Genomic DNA, 21,277 nt, shown 5'->3' on the forward strand with positions numbered 1-21,277 from the left:
TTTTATTTACATTTTTGTTTGATACCTAAAATTTGAAATCAAATAACTAAATTGTCCGTGGTATGAACATCTTAAAACAATTCCATATGTTAGCTTAGACCAGGACTTGATGTTAGATTTCACTTGTTTAACATTTACATGGGCAATCCCAGGACCATGTCTCCTTACAGCAATGCTAACCTGGCTGTCACTTGTCTCCTTACAAGCAATGCTAACCTGGCTGTCACTTGTCTCCTTACAAGCAATGCTAACTTGGCTGTCACTTGTCTCCTTACAAGCAATGCTAACTTGGCTGTCACTTGTCTCCTTACAAGCAATGCTAACTTGGCTGTCACTTGTCTCCTTACAAGCAATGCTAACTTGGTTGTCACTTGTCTCCTTACAAGCAAAGCTAACTTGGTTGTCACTTGCAGTTTGTTGTACATGCCTATTTGTTCTCTATTGCTCCTCTATTGTTCTTCAAGCAAGGCCGATGACATCACATTTGACCATCAGACCAATTCATTAAATGCCCTACTCCTTGAAGTGTGCAGGACTGAATCTAGCCCTAGGTCTGTTTACATCTGTCTTAAAGATGATTTCCACATAGCATGATCATTTGGATAGCCACTCTAGCTTAGCCCTCATGTGCGCTCAAACAAGCACGCTAGGTAGTGCTATGTATCAACAGCCAATCCAGGGAGTGAACCACAATGAGTGAAACAGTAACTGATAGTGTGGTGTAATAATCACCTCTCTCTGAGTGGGAGGTTGCCTAGTAATTTGTCTCCAGCTTGGGACATGGGGAACTGGGGCTATTTATAGTGCAGCTGACCTTTACCCAAATGTCTGTTTGTCTTCAAGAGACCATGGTTTTGTTCATTCACTCTGCCAAGCCGCATCCAAGCCACACATGGTCAAATGTGAAGTTATTGTTTGTGACTAAGTTCTGCTTAGCAAATTAATACAATGTTATTTCTCAGACTGTTGAAAGTTTTCATCTTGGGAGGTATTATTATATAAGTCTATGTTGTAATTACGTAATTGTGTGTGCTGGAGTGTGTTTTAGGCCTTGGGTTTGTCTTAAAAATACTGTACAAGAAAGTGGTAAACCTTTCCACTTTACAACTGCTAGTGTACACTGAGTATAGCAAACATTAGGAACACCTTCCTAATATTGAGTTCTAAGACTTTCCGCTTAACAACTTCTTGTTGACACTGAGTATACCCAACGAATTTTGGTCTCAATTAGTCGGAGCTTGGACTCTACAAGGTGTTGAAAGCATTCCACAGGGATTCTGGCCCATGTTGACTCAAATGCTTCCCACAGTTGTCTCATGTTGGCTGGAAGTCCTTTGGGTGGTGGACCATTCTTGATACACACTGGAAACTGTTGAGCATGAAAAACACATTGGCGTTGCAGTTCTTGACACAAAACGATGCACTACCACACCCTGTTTAAAGGCACTTAAATCTTCTGTCTTGCCCTTTTGCCCTCTGAATGGCACACATACATAATCCATGTCACAATTGTCTCAAGGCTTGAAAATCTTTATATAACCTGTTTCCTCCCCTTCATTGATTGATGTGAATTTAACTAGTGACATCAATAAGAGATCATAGCTTTCACTGGATTCACCTGGTCAGTCTACGTTATGGAAAGAGTTCTTAATGTTTTGTACGATCAGTGTAAATGACTATACTTTTGCTAATATGTGTACTAAGTCCTGTTGTTCATGGATATATGATTACAGGATCCTGTAATAAATGGTTAACACATAATACATTTGTTCACAAATTAGGACAAACATCTTTACACATTTCTACAAACTGTATGAATGGTCAACAAACTATGTCTGTAATGGTTTACCAACCGCTTCTAAAGACTTTACCAACTGTTTATTAACATACTATATCAACCGTTTATAAACAGACTTTATCAACCATTTATAAACAGACTTTACCAACCATTAATAAAGACTATACGAACTGTTTATAAACAAACTTTATCATTAGTTTATAAAAAGACTTTACCATTAGTTTAGAAACAGACTTTACCAACCGTTTAGAAACAGACTTACCATTAGTTGTATGCCTGTGTATCCACCAGAAAGTGACACAGATATTGTATAGGCTATGTATGAGACAAGAGTATCCTAAAATACATTTTAACAATGATACGTTGATTGGGAAATGATATCTCCATGTAAAAAATATTGGCAATTGTTATGCTATTTATCTGAGCTCATCAGGCACCTCAATTTCTATTATAATTTCTTTTGAATTTACTGGCACGATTTCAGAAATTATACACAGATTATCTTTAACAAAAGCACACCTAGTTACACCTTTTTCATTCTCAGTCTGTTTTTGGATGTGTGATATGCACACGTTAAAAGTTGTTTTGCTTTATATCGGCACAACCTTTCTGTGGTGAATGGATGCAACAATAGACCTTATTATCTAGAACCTGCTTTGGATTATATTGTCTCTCACATTGCTTAACTCAACCATGCAGTGACAGCTGTGGGTACTTGTATTCAACTGAAGTGAGTGACACTAATTGTGATGATAAATACACCCGTATTCATGCCGTCCTTTTCTAATACAGAGGACCCCAATATACAAGAGGACACATCTGTGTCATAACATAATCATCTAAATAATGTGACTGTCAGTGATGAAATAGGAGGAGAATAGGTAATACTCTCAGCGTGTGGACATCTTTGTCGTTGGCACATGGATGTATCATCACATAATTGACTGTAATTTGAGCACACTCCAAGTGTTGTTCAGATAACATTTGGCAGCAACACCATCCCAGGGGCATGTGCTAAGCCCTACAGTATAAATGTATTCTCAAGCATATTTGTATCACGACGACCAAGTATGTGTACACTGCATAATGCATCTACATGAAATGTATTGATCACATAATGTCCTCATTTACATTATGCCTTCATAACCAAGGGCTGAATATGTATGTTGGTACCCTCTGTACTACACCGTTAGACAGTCATTGACTTCTAACTCATTCAAATGAATAACAGAGAAATATGACAAGGCAAAATACAAAATAGTGTACTATTTAGCGAGCACTATATCCACAGTTATATTTAAAGCCACTGTTAAATCCTTAATGGTGAAACTAGCATGTCCGTTTGTGATGTTACAACAACAAAGAAATTACTTCAAACAACAAACACTGTATTTTCCCCCCTCTGAAATCATTGCACATCATTGCACATCATTGCACATCATTGCACTTCATTGCACATCATTGCACAACATTGCACATCATTGCACATCATTACACACATGATAGAACAGCAGAGTATGTATTGCCATGTTTTTACCACGATGCTGGACGCTCCTTGATGCTGGACACTCCTCTCCTCCATTTCATCAACAAAACAAAAACAATAACAGATGTGCTGGGGGGCCAACAGTGGCGCTGCTTCCCCTCATGCAGATTCCAGCTTTAAGGCATTAGAGGTACCAAAAGTCCAGCATTCACAGTTTCAAACCTTATGCTACAGTACATAGCCACTAGAATGTGCTGTATAGAAGATTGCGTAAGCACTAGGCCCTTATGTGCTGTAGGCTATAGTAGGTTGCGTTATGTGTAATGTGCTGTCCCTCAGGGGAATGGTGATAATCAGTCCATCAAGTGGAAGATTGTCAAGCAGACCAACACCCCTCAATGGCACAGCCAGACATAGACTTTGCCTGGGTTCAACTGGCTGGTCACTACTGATCCCCAATTGAATCAGGCTTTAATGGAAGCTCTAGCCACTTCAAATGGGACGGCTGATTGAGGTGGATGTATTAAAACTAATCAGACGCCTGCTCATCTTGAATAAGGTGTGTATGTGTCTGTTAAAGGGACAGGTTTTCCTTGCAGTGGCGAGAGTTTTATTGAAGTCTCATCAGATGCATTTTATTCTATCAATCATATTTATATGTTTACTTGTTTAATCAGTTCACTATTACATCAGGAGGGGGGTAAATACTAGTCAATTAGCTGTGGCTGTTAGCTAGAGCTTGATGGGCATTAGTTAGGTAACTTAGCTAGCTTGCGCTTGGTTCCAAAACTGAACAAAATTTCACTGACATTATTGATGTCCATGGGGTTCAATCTAATTTACATGTTTTGGCTATAATGAATCTTTCCACCAAATTTCCCTCCACTATAAAAAATGTAGCTAGCTAGCATAGGCAGGTCAGTCTTTAAGTAGCAATGCCCCACCCATCTGAGGATCCACTTGTCACTTACATTTCCCTGGATTGATTGCTTTCATTTTACTACTACGACTCTTTCATATTCTTGCTTGTGCCTGTTATTTTTTGCGACGTTATGACGTTACAATGATAAAAAAATAAACCAAAATAGCTTCTTAGCAAAGAGCAATCTCCCAAGCAAGAACCCCGCTAGGACTTTCTGGGAGTGGTCTGAGTGGGGAGTGGAAAATGGAAAACCAGCTATTACTGGCAGAGAGGTTTGGAACTTTCTTATTGGTTATATTGGTCTACCCTTATTGATAATATTTGTACAAATTCTTTGAATAATGTGGCTGGTACAGGTATACTTTACATTGACATTTCTGACCACTTTCCAATTTTCTACTTATCTTTGGCAGCTGGATATAAACAGACATTCTCATTGACATCCATACAAAAATTCCATGCTTGGTGAGTGAAAAAAAACAACATAAAAAAATGCCACCTGCAGGAGAAGACAGATTTTTGGCCCAGTTATCCCTCTCGCTTCACATTTTCCTCTCTGGTGCAGGTAGGCCTAGCCAGAGGAAGTTTTTGTGGTTGCAGCCCTGTTACACCCCTTTGTGTTTATGAATTTATAAATAAAAAGTATCTTCATCCTTTGTTCAACTTTTGCATTTATTAGAATTGTTTTGAAAACATTTTATCAATTTTGTTGACTGTTGCTACTTTAAGTTAACAACATCGGCTAATGTGTCCAACTTCGGTTGGAAAAGACGCACTGACTGCTTTCCCAATAGCAGTGGCAGATTGCAAGCTTTCTTATAGTTAGCATCAGTCGTGTCATTAGCTTCTGCTAGCTCGTTAGCCTCCTTCACTGTCTCCTATCAAACAATTAGATAGCAAGTTAAGTGTCGGCTTTTCCAAATATATGTTGTTGAAAATACAATTTTCCGATCAGTAGGGATATAATGAATTATGCTTTCTGCACTTATAATGCATATCAATGTTTTATAATGATACTATAACTTCTTATGAGCAATTATGATACATTATAGCGAGTATTATATGGAACTATACGTGTATTATACGGCATTATAAATGTACTTACTGTATAAGGCATTATATGTGTAAATCTCATAGAAAGTGCAACTAAATATTACATGTTGCTCCTGTAATTGGCTGTTATCGAGTCTTGGATGTATATCACAATAGACTGTGCGGCTTTGACTCCAGACCACCCTTAGACATGAATGGTTTGCTTGTGTACCACAATAGCAATTTCATGGAGATCAGTGTCTTGCTAGGTCTCAAACATGCAGTCTCATACTCTTTGCCTTAGCCTCTACCTTTGATGTTGCCAAGCAATGTTCACAACTACAGACTGGCTGAACAAATGTTTGTCATTCTCTTTGGTGTATAAATATTGAAGGTGTGAAGCGAAGTGCAAGAGGGGAAAAATAGTCTTTGATTTGCGTGAGCGAACAGCAGGTACAGGGAATGGTGTGAACAGGGATGAACATGATCCATGCCTACAAGTGTAGGACCTTAATTTGATCACCCTGTTGCAGTAGAACTTTAAACATTTAAAACATGTAGTGTATTTGAGGTTTAAAAAAGTTTTTAATTTCCACATTGAAATATCAACCCCTACAAAAATGTCAATTTATTATAATCCACATAATAATTCACATTTCCCGCAGGATTATTTTCCTGGTATAGCAAAATGGCTCAAATTAAGATCCTACACATCTAAAGACTATGTCTGGCTTTAGCCAGGCCGTGACATCGTCTAGCAGGCAGGCTGACTAATGGAAAATATGCTGAGCTCGCTATTGACATAGCAACTGACACAACAGTAAAAAAGGTGAGATCCACAGGCCAGATGTAAAATAAAACCAAAAATAAATAGATGGTGATGTGGTGACAATGTACACAGAGCCAGGGCCCATAGCAGCTTATATAGAAGACTGTATATGAGATAGTGTTGCATTACTTAGACATACAGTATCAATACATAGTGTTCATTATGAAATTAGTTTCTGTGCTAGAGGCCAAGTACAAGCTAAAGGTGTAAAGGGCTTCAGACACTGATTTCACCCTCATATAAGCTGTCAATAATGGAAAAATCATATCCAATGGGAGTCTAATATAGAGAAACACCCATCTAGACAAAAAAAGATTTGAATAAAAAAGAAACAATGATTTGTAATCTAAAAGGGTTTTATTAACCTTCAAGAGAACAGAACCTTTTGAAAAGTTGATAACACTAAGTCTAACCACGAGCACCTTCTTTAGCAGTAAAAACACAAGTCAATAACGTGGAACAGACAATATAGGATCAAAGTATTGCACAGGATAAAATAACTATCATTTTTACTATGTTCTACATTGTAGAATAATAGTGAAGACTTGGCCTCCACCATCACCCGACCTCAACCCAAAACCCTTGAATGAGTAGGTGTGTCCAAACTTTTGACTGGTACTGTAAGTATAATAATTGTTTCATCCATCATTGCATAGCTCATAAAGCATTCAGCAATTCATGTTACTACTAATTTAATAGGATTCTGACAAATGATAATGATTCTAAATGCATTTTTATACAGAGCAGCAAAGTCCATACTAATAATTATTTATACATAGGAAGAATGAATTTGTGTTTCATACAGCACCTTGCAAAGGAAACTTTGAGGCATAGTCAGATATAATTTCCTTATGAACTAAACAAACAAACAAACAAATTGGAACCAGCACCGAAAGCTACATATAATTTCACATTTATGGCATTCAGTACCTCTGTCAAACCAAGGTATTTCTGATGGAGCACCTTATTCCTTGAGCCTAACCCATCCGTGCTTTACTGTGCTTCAACAAGGTTATGGTAAAAGACCTGTTTATACAGTCTCTTATTAATCCCTCGCCTCCCCGCCCACCTGCTTATCGCTTTACATTTCATTCTGCTGGCTCAGCACGTCGAAGGACATGATAATGGCCATGTCAGTGGAGCCCCCTCCACCCCCGCTGGCTGCCAGTTTGAGCTGGGACACGCTGGCCCCGGTGAACACCTCTCCCTCCCACACACGGCTCTTACTGAGCTGCAGCTCCATCAGCTGCTCTCCCACCACGCTCACCCTCTGGGCCCCAGGCACCCTGACCCTGAAGAGCACCCAGGACAGGGGCTCCAGGAGACCCCCGCGGGGCTCGAACAGCACGCTGCCCCTCTGCCAGGCTGTGTAGGTGCAGGGGAACGGAGGCCAGCTGCTCTCTGAGCTGTTGCGCAGCACAAAGTCACATAGCAGACTGAAGTCCTGGTCAGTGGAGGTTTTGGCATAAAGGCCCAGCTTGTAGACTCCGGCCTCGGGTAGGGCCACGCTGATGGTAACTTTGCTGCTGTTGTAGGTGAAGAAGACGTGCCGGCAGAGTGGGTGCCCCAGTCTCTTGCGTTGTTCCTTGAACAGCACAGCGTGGAGCTCCAGGTCTTGTTGGTTTTGGAAGGTAATGTTGCATTTGCCTTGCTGGGTGCTCACCACCGCCCCCGTGTGGCTGAACTTGGAGAGGCCAGCGTCTTGCGTCCGGATGCCAGGCCCACAAGCAGTGCTAAGGGCAGGGGGAAAGAGCTCATTGAGGTTGATAGCGCCTCCTGTGCAGTGCAAGAGGAAGTTGCCTCCATTCTGGAAGCTGTCTTGGGGCCGCTCGTAGTTCCGAACAAACACAGACAGCCGATAGTAACCTAGATAGGGACAGAGGACGTTACAGGTGAGACGGTCAGATTGGATTTGAGTTGCCAGACACCTCTTGGCTATGGATGGGTCAAGGTCTTTCTGGGTCAGTTCACACAGCATCATGAGTGGTCTGGAGGTGTGCAGGACTAGCTCGAAGGAGCCTGTCTCCGACACTGCAGCCTCTGCTCCGATGCTGCACTTCTTCACCCCCAGGCTCTCTGCGCTCCGCTGCAGACCCCAGGACAAGAAGGGGTTCTCAGGGAGTTCTTCAGTTGGTTTCTGTTCTGGACACTCCACCAGGAGAGAGCAGACCCAGCTGAACGTGCCTGAGTTGTTGCCTGACCGGGCAAAGATCATGACGTCATACGTGCCACCTGTAGGGGGCAGCAGTCGTAACCTCATGCTCTCCCGGGTCACAGTGAGCAGGCCAGATGAGCTGTTGACCGCTTTGGGTTCACAGCCGTTCCGCTGAGAGATCTGGTATGTGAAGTCGACAGGCTTGGTGAACTTCATGGACACTGAGGCCTCACCATTTTCTGTACAGAAACAGAAACAGCAATTAGCAAAATCAACATATTTTACAGTATAGGCCTGAATGATGATACCTCTTCAATGGTAACTCTTCAGTGACATATTCATCTACAACTACTTTATGACTAACTGTGAATAACTGCTGTGAACAGTGTCCACTTTCAACAAAGTGTTAGCCTACCATTTATGTTGTATAATTCAACCTTGAGCACTAGTCTCCAGGTTTTTATGGACTGTGCCGCCATTTCGGTTTTATATGGATGCGGGACTGACCTGTGACCAGCAGGAAGTGTTTGGGATGGAGGAGGGTCAGACCCAGTCTGTAGAACTCCGAGGTCTTTAGAACCCTCTTCTCAAACTCCTCCAGTGGGATGGGATCGTCCAGAAGCTGCCACTCTTGCTCATCTGGACAGTGGGAGTTGATGAAGTCCTCAGGGTCTGTCAGGAAGTAGAAGTCATCGTACCTGGACGACAAGGAGAATGGCTTAATAGCAAAAAAGCTAATGCTAATGCTAATCAAAAGTGACAATGTTTGGGAGATGTTGCAGTAGTTTTCAGAATGTTTTTAAAATAAATTCCACAAGTACACTCTTTGATAAAAAGATGGTATCTAGAACCTAAAAGTTTTTTTTGGGCTGTTCCCATAGCAGAACCCCTTGAAGAACCCTTTTTGGTTCCAGGTAGAACTCTTTTAGGTTCCATGTAGAGCCCTTTCCACAGAGGAGGAACCCAAAAGGGTTCTATCTGGAACTAAAAAGTGTTCTACCTGGAACCAAGTGTTATCATATGGGGACAGCCGAAGAACCCTTTTGAAACTCTATTTTTATATGATTGTAGTGAGATAATTCCAGTCTTATTTGGCACTAGTACTGTTGTATGTATGGTCCTGTGGACCACCTTGTTAAAATTGGTCCATTACAAAAATAGCTTTTGTAATGAGTGGCAATCATCATTACTTGTTTTCATCATTATCAAGTAACACGGTTCTTAACATTCCATGCACGAATAACCCACAGGGTTTATTTTAGAATAGCTAATCAGACACTAGTTCTTTGCTATTCTTAGTGATTCAATTGCATCTGTTGGCAGCTTGTCAACATAATAAATGTTGTGCTCAACAGTATAGTATGTACTTAACTCTGTGCTAGCACAGTTACCAATCATGTAGGCCAATTGCTTTACTTGGAAGTCATATTCACCTCTTAATAAAGGCTTTGTTGTCCATGTCTACTCTCCCTGCTCCCCAACATGCATCCAGTAGATACCAGTGGCCTCCCAGTTTCACTGCGTTCCACATGTGGAGGGACTTGGTGTTTTGGTAGCTCTGGCCTTGCCTGTACCCAATACCTTTGCCATGGCCAGACACCTCTTGGCATTCGATTCCTGCCTCCCTGCAACGAAGCAGGAAACATGTAAGGGGGGAGTGCCTGATGTGTTTATTACTGACAATGCATGCAGTTTTAGACCACTCAATTGTCAATGTGTTTGATGTTTTTATTTTATTTTTACTCATTATTTTTCAATGGACCAAATGCTGTCTTACTGGCACATCTGCATGCAGACGCTGGAGTACCCACAGCACACGCCCCGACCCGTCTCAATGACCCTTTCTGGGGAGCACAGCTTGTCCGTCAGGCCAAGGTAGCCACTCACGTCGTACTCTGCAAAAAGAACCACCCACCCCATAACATTTAGGGAAGGATATGTCAAGATTATTATGCCACTATCTTGCATAACTCAAAATGTCACTATCAAGGTATTCTGCAATCAACTTCCCTGGAAAGACTCCATGTCTAACATTGGGACATATGAAAAAAGACACAGTGTAACTTAAATTGAATTATAAGGATTTAATCCCCCACTATAACCACGGGACTGCTTGCCCATTTAATTAGATAACGAGGCCACTTATCACGTCAGACTGAAATTGTGCAGCTATTTCATTAACATTTCCAGTGGACCCAGAGTGAGATGAATGAATGTCTATTTTAATGAACGTCTGTCCTCGTTTGGTTGAACCGCAAGGTCCCATCCACCAACAGCTGATCCCTGTATATACGCAGTGGAAAGACCTTAGGGTAGCATTGTTAGGACAGCTGTGTAGGGATGGAAAGTTTGGGATGTATATCTAGTATGGTAAAGAACCTAATGAGACCAACTCTTACCGAATAGTATGGGGCTCAAGAGTAAAGCTCTCTGATGCACAGTGTTCTAAGTGGTGTTATGTTGTTGGCAGGTTGCTGCAGTGTCGCTGCGCTGTCGTGAGTAAGCCGTGGGTTGGATAATTGAGAAGGTGTGTAGGAGTGTACGGCTGTTAAAAGTTGTGTGTGTGTGTGTGTGTGTGTGTGTGTGTGTGTGTGTTTACTGACCGATGTTGTGGCAGAGCCAGATCCAGATGGCTCTCAGTTTCTCCAGCTCATTCTGCGCTCCTTCTGTGATGGTCTGGGTGATGGTCTGGGTGATGGTCGGAACTGAGAAGATCTTTTGACTGCGCAACTGCAAAACAAACAGGATTTATGGAGAAAAAGAAACTTAAATGCACACACACACACACACACACACACACACACACACACACACACACACACACACACACACACACACACAAGCATTTAAGTGCACAAATATACAAAAGCATGTACAATATACACACGCACGCTAAGATGCACAAATATACGCATAGACACACATACACACACAGTAATATCCTACACGCACACATAATACAGTATTAGAAACAGACTTTTCCAGTATTGATGGCATGGTTATCCACCCTGCTGAATACTTCTGTGGTGGCAAAGAGTTCCTTTTTGAGCTTTTTTTTTGAGACGCTTCCACTCTTCACTGAACTGGAGCTCTGCCTTGGCCTTGGCTGGAGTTTGGGCTTCACCGGGGCTTGTCCTTCCACATCCCTCTGTACGTCACCCTCCTCCCTCCTCACTGTACTCTTCTTCACCACCCTGAGGGAGTAGGCAGCGCACTCATCTGACAGCTGTCGCTTGGTCATGGGTCTCTGGACCTCCAACTCCATGGCAGCCCATTTCTGAAACACAGAACTAGTCTTGGACTGGGCCACACCGGCAACAGTTGCCACTGTCGTTTTGGTTGCTTCGGTTTCTACAGTTTTGTGGCTTTTCATGATATTGCTGTTATTTAGTGACAGAACCTCCAGCTTCCACTCTTGCTGGACAACCAACGGACCTTGTTCGTCGTCTGACGTTGTTTTTGAGGTGTTTTTAGAGTGGCCATCTTGGGGTTTGGAGGCTTTCTTTTCACCACTTTCCCCAGTTTTGACCTCCTGACCTGAGGTCTTCTGTGTGGCCTGAGGGTAGGACTCCTCCTCGGTCACTTTAGTGTTGTTGCTGTTGTTGCTGTTGTAGCAGGAGTGCTGTTGGTGAATGTTGGTAGGGAGGGGGCAATGGACGCTGCGGAGGTTGAGGGATCTCTTTGGGAAAGGGACCTCTACAGGCCTCATGTGAAGAACATTGCCCATCGTTTCCAGTTTTGGTTATATCGGAGCAGAAAACTGAGAGAGAAAAGTAACTGTTAATTAAAGACGCAATATTAAACCAATTAAAACTGATCCTGGGACACAGAGGTGTAAATAATAACACTGCAATAAGAGTGAAAGTTATTTGAATCTGCACCTCTGCACTGTGAAGTGAAGGGCAAATAATACTAAATTCAGACTGAAACTTGGTATCTTCAAAAAAGACAATGGTGTAAAAAAGAAGGTTCACACTCTAGGCTAACTCAAGGCAATGCTGCTGGAGAAAAAAAATAGGCATCAAATTATACCTGAAAGCAGATGGTTGCTATTGATAGTGTGGGTAAATAGTAGCTTTATGATATCTACTTCCTCCATACATCTGAACTCATATGCCCTTTATACACACAAATATACTTCTGTAAACGCATCAAATAAATGACAGATGAAGTCATTACGAAGAGAGACCATGCTATTGCACTTGACATGTTAATTAAGGTAAAATACAACTTTTTCTCTGTGTGTTTCTGAAAATGTGACAGCAATATGTGAGTTGCAGATTATTTGTGCTATGTGCAGACGATGTTGTCTTAGTGTGCTATCTTACTCATATACAGTAGCAGCAGTCTGTACAGTTAGTCTTATGTTAGTCTATGTTAGGGCTGGATTCAATACGTATCGCCGAGGAGTCCGGGAAGATCAACATTCAAATGTATTGGTAATTTCCGATTGAGCCGACATATGCAGCGTTTACCGTGAATGCAGTTTCATTGCCTTTGTCAATCGCACTATAAAGTGGATCTTCAGCGCAACAGATTGAATTGAGCCCTTTGTCTTATCGCAGCAGCTTGCAGAGTTTCATAATAACCTCAAACTGAACTATACAGATAATAACTTGCAAATTAATCATAATAATGCCCAGAAGTAAACACACACGCCATGCCTCATATTCAAGTGATGATCTCAATAAATCCTAAAAAAGGGATTGGTAAGAGAGTAATGTATTTTTGTTGTGTTTATGGACCCCAGGACGATTAGCTGTCCTCATGGTGTCAGCTAATGGGGATCCCAATAAAGATAAAATATTCCTACCTGGTGTTGATGCTTTGTCAGCAATGGTCAATCTGTCTGGCTGTCTGTCTGTGTCCTCCCCATCTATGTCTTGGCAGATCTCACCTCCCGAACCTGTGTCTGTTTTATACTCTGTGTGTCTCTCCTCAGGGCTGGGATGTGTAGGGTTTCCACGGCGAGGGGATGACAGACCTAAAAATACTACAAAGCAGCTGATAGAGACCAATGGCACAACTTTCCACGAGCGCTACCCTCCAGGGGTAGGGGTGGGCTGAGTGTCTAGGTCTGCAGAAGGGAGCCCGGGGGGGCTCTGGGAAAGGTGTGAGATTTTGGGGAGGTTAGAGGTGACCTGGGTTCATGCTAACACATTTTTTTTGTTTGTTTACTTCAATTGTGGTAAATTTGAAAGTACTGTATTTTAGGCTGACAGCTGTAGTTTTATCTGAGAAATGTTTCACGTGTGGGAGATAAACTCCATGGGTGGCATCATAAGTATGTTGAAAGCATTAGATTAGATTTTTATTTAGTCACACGCACACGGTCGCCGATTTAGTTGCAGTGTACAGTGAAATACTTCAGATCCAAGCTCCAACAGTGGAGGTGTGAATGAAACAAGAAAAATAAAAAATATAATATAATAATAACAATAATTATAATATATACATATTTACAACTGTGACCATTATTCCGCCATCTCCAGGAATTTGTTACAGTCAGGTGGACAGTGAGTATCCAGCGATTCATATTCCAATATTTCTGCCCAGGTGTATGAAGTAATGCACAAAACAAACTGAGTAAGAACATTTGAGAAAAGCAGTAGAAAAAAAGAGAACGTTATTTAGCAGCTCGATGCGAGGTGCCATCTGTTGGCACCATCTTAGCCATTGAAGGTGTTAATGTTTGCTCAATGTATACTGCTCAAAAAAATAAAGGGAACACTTAAACAACACAATGTAACTCCAAGTCAATCACACTTCTGTGAAATCAAACTGTCCACTTAGGAAGCAACACTGATTGACAACACATTTCACATGCTGTTGTGCAAATGGTATAGACAACAGGTGGAAATTATAGGCAATTTGCAAGACACCCCCAATAAAGGAGTGGTTCTGCAGGTGTTAACCACAGACCACTTCTCAGTTCCTATGCTTCCTGGCTGATGTTTTGGTCACTTTTGAATGCTGGCGTTGCTTTCACTCTAGTGGTAGCATGAGACAGAGTCTACAACCCACACAAGTGGCTCAGGTAGTGCAGCTCATCCAGGATGGCACATCAATGCGAGCTGTGGCAAGAAGGTTTGCTGTGTCTGTCAGCGTAGTGTCCAGAGCATGGAGGCGCTACCAGGAGTCAGGCCAGTACATCAGAAGACGTGGAGGAGGCCGTAGGAGGGCAACAACACAGCAGCAGGACCGCTACCTCCGCCTTTGTGCAAGGAGGAGCACTGCCAGAGCCCTGCAAAATGACCTCCAGCAGGCCACAAATGTGCATGTGTCTGCTCAAACGGTCAGAAACAGACTCCATGAGGGTGGTATGAGGGCCCGATGTCCACAGGTGGGGGTTGTGCTTACAGCCCAACACCGTGCAGGACGTTTGGCATTTGCCAGAGAACACCAAGATTGGCAAATTCGCCACTGGCGCCCTGTGCTCTTCACAGATGAAAGAAGGTTCACACTGAGCACGTGACAGACGTGACAGAGTCTGGAGACGCCGTGGAGAACATTCTGCTGCCTGCAACATCCTCCAGCATGACCGGTTTGGCGGTGGGTCAGTCATGGTGTGGGGTGGCATTTCTTTGGGGGGCCGCACATCCCTCCATGTGCTCGCCAGAGGTAGCCTGACTGCCATTAGGTACCGAGATGAGATCCTCAGACCCCTTGTGAGACCATATGCTGGTGCGGTTGGCCCTGGGTTCCTCCTAATGCAAGACAATGTTAGACCTCATGTGGCTGGAGTGTGTCAGCAGTTCCTGCAAGAGGAAGCATTGATGCTATGGACTGGCCCGACCGTTCCCCAGACCTGAAACCAATTGAGCACATCTGGGACATCATGTCTCGCTCCATCCACCAACGCCACGTTGCACCACAGACTGTCTAGGAGTTGGCGGATGCTTTAGTCCAGGTCTGGGAGGAGATCCCTCAGGAGACCATCCGCCACCTCATCAGGAGCATGTCCAGGCGTTGAAGGGAGGTCATACAGGCACGTGGAGGCCACACACACTACTGAGCCTCATTTTGACTTGTTTTAAGGACATTACATCAAAGTTGGATCAGCCTGTAGTGTGTTTTTCCACTTTAATTTTGAGTGTGACTCCAAATCCAGACCTCCATGGGTTGATAAATTGGATTTCCATTGATTATTTTTGTGTGATTTTGTTGTCAGCACATTCAACTATGTAAAGATAAAAGTATTTAATAAGATTATTTCATTCATTCAGATCTAGGATGTGTTATTTTAGTGTTCCCTTTATTTTTTGGAGCAGTGTATATGGCTGCACACCCCACCCCTTAAAGCGTGTCTTTGATGGAATTTAGGAGTTGTTACATCACAGGCTGCTAAGTGCCATTGCAGCAGTTGGTCCTGCAGCCACAACCAAGGTGGTCCATTGCAGAACATTTAGTATGACAGTGAGATAGTTCAATGGTAAGTGGAAGGTCCTTCGTTCAATCTGCCATCCACATGTAAATATCAAAGGTGACCCCCCTGTCAATGGTGTGCGTACTGGGAGCGGAGTCAGGTGCAGGAGAGCAGAGAGTTGTGAACAGGCGCACACTTTATTTAGGCAGGAGAAACCAACAGACGGACGCCACTGCATCGAAACCTCCATCCAATATGCCAAAGTGCAAAAACGCGCAAACAGTCACAATAATAAAGTACAAACAAATAAACATACCTCGTGAATATAAAACACGGAATAAACGCACACCAGAAATAGCGCATCAAAAATGACACGTAACACGAAACAATCACACACAAAGACATGAGGGGGAACAGAAGAATAAATACATGTAGTGTGATTGGGGAATGAAAAACAGGTGTGCAGGGAACAAGAAAAAACTAATGGATACATGAAAAATGGAGCGGCGATGGCTAGAAAGCCGGTGACGTCGACCGCCGAACGCCGCCCAAACATGGAGAGGAGCTGACTTCGGCGGAAGTCGTGACACCCCCCCTTCTTACCTCAAGCATAAGTGACTAACTCCATTGTGATTGGTTAAGAAGACTGTGAAATGTTATTCATTGATAGTCCCTTGTCCTCTCTACCTGTGGGGCCTGGCTGGCTTTGTGACAGTAACCACTCATGCTACACATCCCACAAAGCCTCACGAGTCTCTGTCACACCGTCTCATAGCATTTCTGGTCTGTGTCCAGCAACCTCTGACTCTGAAGTGACTGACAAAACGACAAAACAACAACCTTGACGGTGAGATGAAGACTGAGAAGGAGCCGGGGGTCGTACTCATCACAGCCAGTAGTGTTTTGGAAGGTAAGAGAGAATTGTGTATCTCACGGTCTACAACGACTTGATGATGGTTCAAGTACAATGATGATTAACACTATGAAACACTGAATATGGGTTATTTCTGAAAGCTTGTTAATTGTCAGCAGTCAAGTAAGACATATGGACTGAGTTTGGAGTATTTTGATGAATGTTCAGGGGTGGACTGGAACATAATGTGTCTCAAAGCCATATAAAATATCTTGGTTGTAAAATAGTTGCTATTGACTTGAACATTGAGAAATGCAAATTATACCTACAGAAAGCTGAGGCCCTCCTCTCTTTGACAGGGACAAGGGGGCGAAGCTTCCAAAGCTGTGTTTTTCCTGTAATGCATTTTGAAATGTTACATGATCGGAACACATTTTTCTTTCAAGCGCATGGGTGGCGCTTGAGGCGAGGGCACAGGGGCAGACACTTTCATTACAGGAATCCTGAGGATAATGCACTTTACTGTTTGACCAAATCATGGTTTTAGCCTCCCAAAAAAGGACGTTTTGAGTGAGATGACAATGTAGAATGTGCTCTTTCAATGTTTACAGGCACCCTTTCCGATGACAGAGGCTCAGCAGGTCTCTTTACTGATGCTGTATTTGAGTTTGCATGACCTCAGCTCAGCTGGCCCATCTTGGTAGGGGGGCCGGCCGTTGCCCACTGATCAGCTAATGGCTCATTATAGTACAGTGGTTCCCAACCAGGGTACTAGGACCCCTGAGGGTACTTGGCTTATCCACAGGGGGTAGTTAAGAGACCATAGGCCTACTGGTAAAATGGACGAGGGGGTACTATAGGGTACTTCTGGCAGAGCAAAATTTAGTTGGTGGTACAGTAACCAAAAAAGGTTGGGAACCACTGGATTAGTATAACAGAGACATTGTGCAACAATAACAAAAACATTTTTATCTTATAGGCTCAGTCACCTTTTTCCATTGTTTTATTTTTATATAAAAAAGATATTTTTGTTTGTTTGTGTCAACAACCAAAAAATGGTCCAGTCCATCTGGCATTCATTTGCTAGAATTACCAGATGGCCAATTCACCTCTGTGAACGTTAATGGCAAAGGTAATTGTTAACCTTGTGGGGGGGGGGGGGGGGGGGGGCTGGCCAACAACTGACGAGAGTGTGAAGTAACACAAGAGTACACCAAAATGAACCTTTCTCCAGGGAAATGACCCAGGACTTTTATTCAGGGAAAGAAACAAGAGCATGCCCCACAGCGCTGGGTAACAATAAAACCAAACCAAAACCTAGCTCCACTTTGAGCCTTTCTACATGGGTCTTCCGGTCCCTCTCTGCTACTGGACAGCTAAGCTGTTTACCGGCGTATCCAACAAAAGAGAACAGAGATCCAACAGACTTGCCCTTACTGGGGTCAGGTCTACGGCCAAGTAACATCCAGTAGGTTCCTGTCCAGTTGGGTTCGATTTCCCTCACAGTATTGGAGGGCCCTGCATGTCAGCTCTTGCTGCTCCAGACCAAAAAACAGATCTGGCCAAAGCCAGGTTAAAACAGCCACCACCTAACCTCCAAGCTAATTATATTCAGGTGTGTGTAATTAGGCTACCCTCTCTCCCGAGCAAGAATATACCGGCCTTCACACACCCACCCTCTCACTCCATCACACTTGGTTTGTACCTGGAAACCAAAATGTTATATTCACCAATTTTTTATAATTGCTTATGGGTACCTTCATGTGTGTGTGTAAAATATAACTTTTCTCAGATTTTTCATTCATAGATTGTATGTGTTTTTTGCAAAACGCTATATATCCATTGTTTAGCTGGAATAGAATGTTCGTATCCTGTATATTTGACTGTGATATGTGCTTGTCTCACCTAGCTATCATAAGATGAATGCACTTCTGGATAAGAAGATCTGCTAAATGACTAAACTGTAAATGTTTTATGTACCGGTTGTAACGTTATGACTAGAACTACTGTTCCCTGAAGGAGGGAAAAGAGGTACAACATACTATTTGGAGTCGCACTTTCGCGACTTCGGTTGAAGGATCTACAATCATGCCTGACAAGGCCAATGAAATCTGCGCCTCACTGGAAGCCCGCCTTCCACAGGTGATAAGCGTGAGGCTTGGATTCATTCCTTCAATTTAATACCGCTCTTTGCCAAGCCCAGGGGCTTAACAGGTGTTGTACATCATTTCCCGTCCGTAAAGATCTACATCGCCCCCTGACAAAAATGTCCCATACCTGGGAGAGCTTCCACTCCTGAGAGAGAGGGTCCCACCTAGATAAAAGATCTGCATCCTCCAAAGCGAAAGCATGTGCGCACTTCTCCCCAGCAATAGGGATTGAGCAGAGGTTAGGAGGGAGACAGTCTCTCCCCATCTGTTGATGTATGCCACCAGCCTGCCCAACAAAAATAGGGGGAAGCGCTTGAGCGCCAGAAACTCTGGGTAATCTGTCGTGATCACCTTGCGGGATACAACTCAGCCCATAGGAGCCACTGACAATAACAGAGGGTCCCACCACTGGGTCATGGCCCGTAGGCCTAACAGAGACACCCGACGTGATCGGCTAAGGCTGCGAGATGCGTCCAGGTGAGTGGCTAGCACAGTATCAACAATAGCCCCACGGGAACGACTTCCTCACAGAAGCCATCTTCCCCAGTAGGCAACGGCACTGGCGTAAGCGCACAGTGTTACCCAGCCAAAATGTGGCTAAGCAAAGCCATAACCCGGACACCCTCCGTGGGGATAGAAAAGCGTGATACGCGAGTGAGTCTAGCTTGAGACCCAGAAACGGAATGCACTGAGCTGGAGTCAGACAGCTCTTTTTCTGGTTTCTTATGAAGCCTAGAGACTGAATATGGGACAGTAACATGGATGTGTGTAACACTGCTTGCCCCCTCGACTCCACCGCCACCAGCCAATCGCTGTAACAGCCGGCGGCTCGTGAGCATTCTGAGCATGTAGACTCTGAGGTACTTGCTGAGGGCACGTAGGTCTAGAACACGTAGGTCTAGAACACAATGCAAAGTCCCGCCCCTTTTCGTAACCAGGAATACCGGCTGAACCAGCAGTCCCGGATCTTCAAATATCCTTCTGGAGACGGGAGGATATTTCCTCAAAACTGGCACTGACGCCTCATGAACAGTCGATGTGATGACGCTGCAGAAGTGTGGGGGACACACAACATATTGTAGCCTGTACCCTGACATCACTGTTAGCATGATCCAGGGCGACACTGCGCATGCGCTCCATTGGTCGGAGCAGACAGCGAGACTCCTGTGAAGTACCATCTGATGGGGCGGGCCGCCACCTTGTGGACTGGGAGAGATTGGTTCTTCTTCCATTTCAACCACTCTTGACAACCATGTGTCAGAGCATGGAAAAGGAACACTTTTCATAGAACTCACATACGGGGGACAACACTTTTAACACCCGTGAACACTGTGGAACTCAGTTGAAACAACTGTGTTTATGTGGCAAGGTTTGCCTAAAGCCCGGCCCACTCTTGGTACACGGGCTCCGGCGATCAGTGCCGTACCCCGATTGGCCATGCCACTTGGGGGTACTGTTGTCACAACTAACCTCACTCAGTTTAGGTGGTAAGATGCGTTCAGGTAACCGGCTAGAACCTAGTGCTGGACCGCACACATTAAAAATAGACCCAGAGAAAAACCTTTATTATTGAGGTTAACCTACCGACCAGTCATAGGTACTGGTGACAAAGAGCCTTGTAACCTAGCTGGGAATGGGACAGACAGCTCTGAAAAAATGTACCCTTTCTGTTGTAACAGACAGGGGCGATTTGTAATTGAATTGAATTCCCAGGAATGAAAAGCGTTGAACTGGAGACAGACAGCTTATTTGGGGGTTCATTTAACCACAGAGACAGCGTGTGGGATAATAGGGTGGTCGTATCCAACTCTGCTCCTTTCCTCGACACCGCTACCAACAACTAATCGCCTATAGAGCCCATAACCTTTACCACTAGACACCTCATAGGGACTAATGAGCTACAGGCAGGAATCAGCAAGGAATCCCAATAATGAGCCACCTATGGGGGAGGGGCGCCCCCTTGTGGACAGTGACCCAACGTGTCACTCTCACTCTGGGGAGAATGATATACCCCTTGAATTTTTAAAATATTTTTGTTAATTTAACCTTTATTTAACTGTGAACCCTGTGGAATGTGGGGTAACAGAGGGGGCAGCAATAAACATGGACAAGCTTCCATGAGACTGTATAGCCTGCATGAAGCCTGGCACCTTTATGGGCACAGGGGGCTCTGGCAATGGCTGACATAGTGCCTTGTTTGCCAAACATGGGGGCATTTTTGTCACAATTATTTTTGCCGGATGGGCGCACTTGTCACTCAGACCCGTGCCAAGGCCCCTTTCTCCGGGGTCACCCCAGCCAAGTGCTCGGGGGCTGCTTCTTCATCGGAGGTGCATGCAAACCCTGTTTCCTTCACTCTATTCAACTGCCATAACGCTGGGGGAAATCTAGTAAGTTTCACTTGCTGGAAGTTAAGCATGCTAGCTGACATTAGTCAGCATAAGCTAGGCTATCTAGCCTCTTTGACCACAGCACGGTCCGTTTAGAATAACTAAACAGCTCTGTATACTAAACAGGAGAGCTACTCCAGCAACTTCACCATGGGGAGGGAGGTATAGCTAGTAATAACTAGCTCACCTCGACGAGTTACCCTGGCTAGCATGCTATGCAGCTCTCGTTTAGCTAGTCCGGTCTCAAAAGTCCACTTAGGACCAGATCCATTCATCAAGAAGTCTGGGAAGAGAGA

General features: G+C 43.8%; 2 protein-coding genes across 2 annotated transcripts in view; one reads left to right on the plus strand and one right to left on the minus strand.

Annotated features, from left to right (window-relative positions):
* Window positions 1–6,405: 6,405 nt before the first annotated feature.
* On the minus strand, window positions 6,406–13,188 carry ky (kyphoscoliosis peptidase). The gene is made up of 7 exons (XM_014199108.3): window positions 13,036–13,188; window positions 11,200–11,982; window positions 10,826–10,952; window positions 10,000–10,117; window positions 9,656–9,847; window positions 8,730–8,920; window positions 6,406–8,461 (listed from the first exon to the last, which is right to left on the minus strand). Exons 2-7 carry the CDS (start codon window positions 11,947–11,949, stop codon window positions 7,149–7,151), a joined length of 2,691 nt encoding a protein of 896 aa, XP_014054583.3. The 5' UTR covers window positions 11,950–11,982; window positions 13,036–13,188; the 3' UTR covers window positions 6,406–7,148.
* A 3,101-nt stretch (window positions 13,189–16,289) lies between these two features.
* LOC106604467 (solute carrier family 4 member 11-like) overlaps window positions 16,290–21,277 on the plus strand; it is a 34,003-nt gene continuing 29,015 nt past the window's right edge. Inside the window, exon 1 of the mRNA XM_014199105.3 lies at window positions 16,290–16,498. Coding sequence (XP_014054580.1) covers window positions 16,441–16,498 — 58 coding nt within the window. The 5' untranslated portion in view covers window positions 16,290–16,440. The remainder of the gene's footprint in view (window positions 16,499–21,277) is intronic.

The sequence above is a fragment of the Salmo salar genome, chromosome 05 (assembly GCF_965601325.2).
Source record: "Salmo salar chromosome 05, fSalSal1, whole genome shotgun sequence".
NCBI lineage: Eukaryota > Metazoa > Chordata > Actinopteri > Salmoniformes > Salmonidae > Salmo > Salmo salar.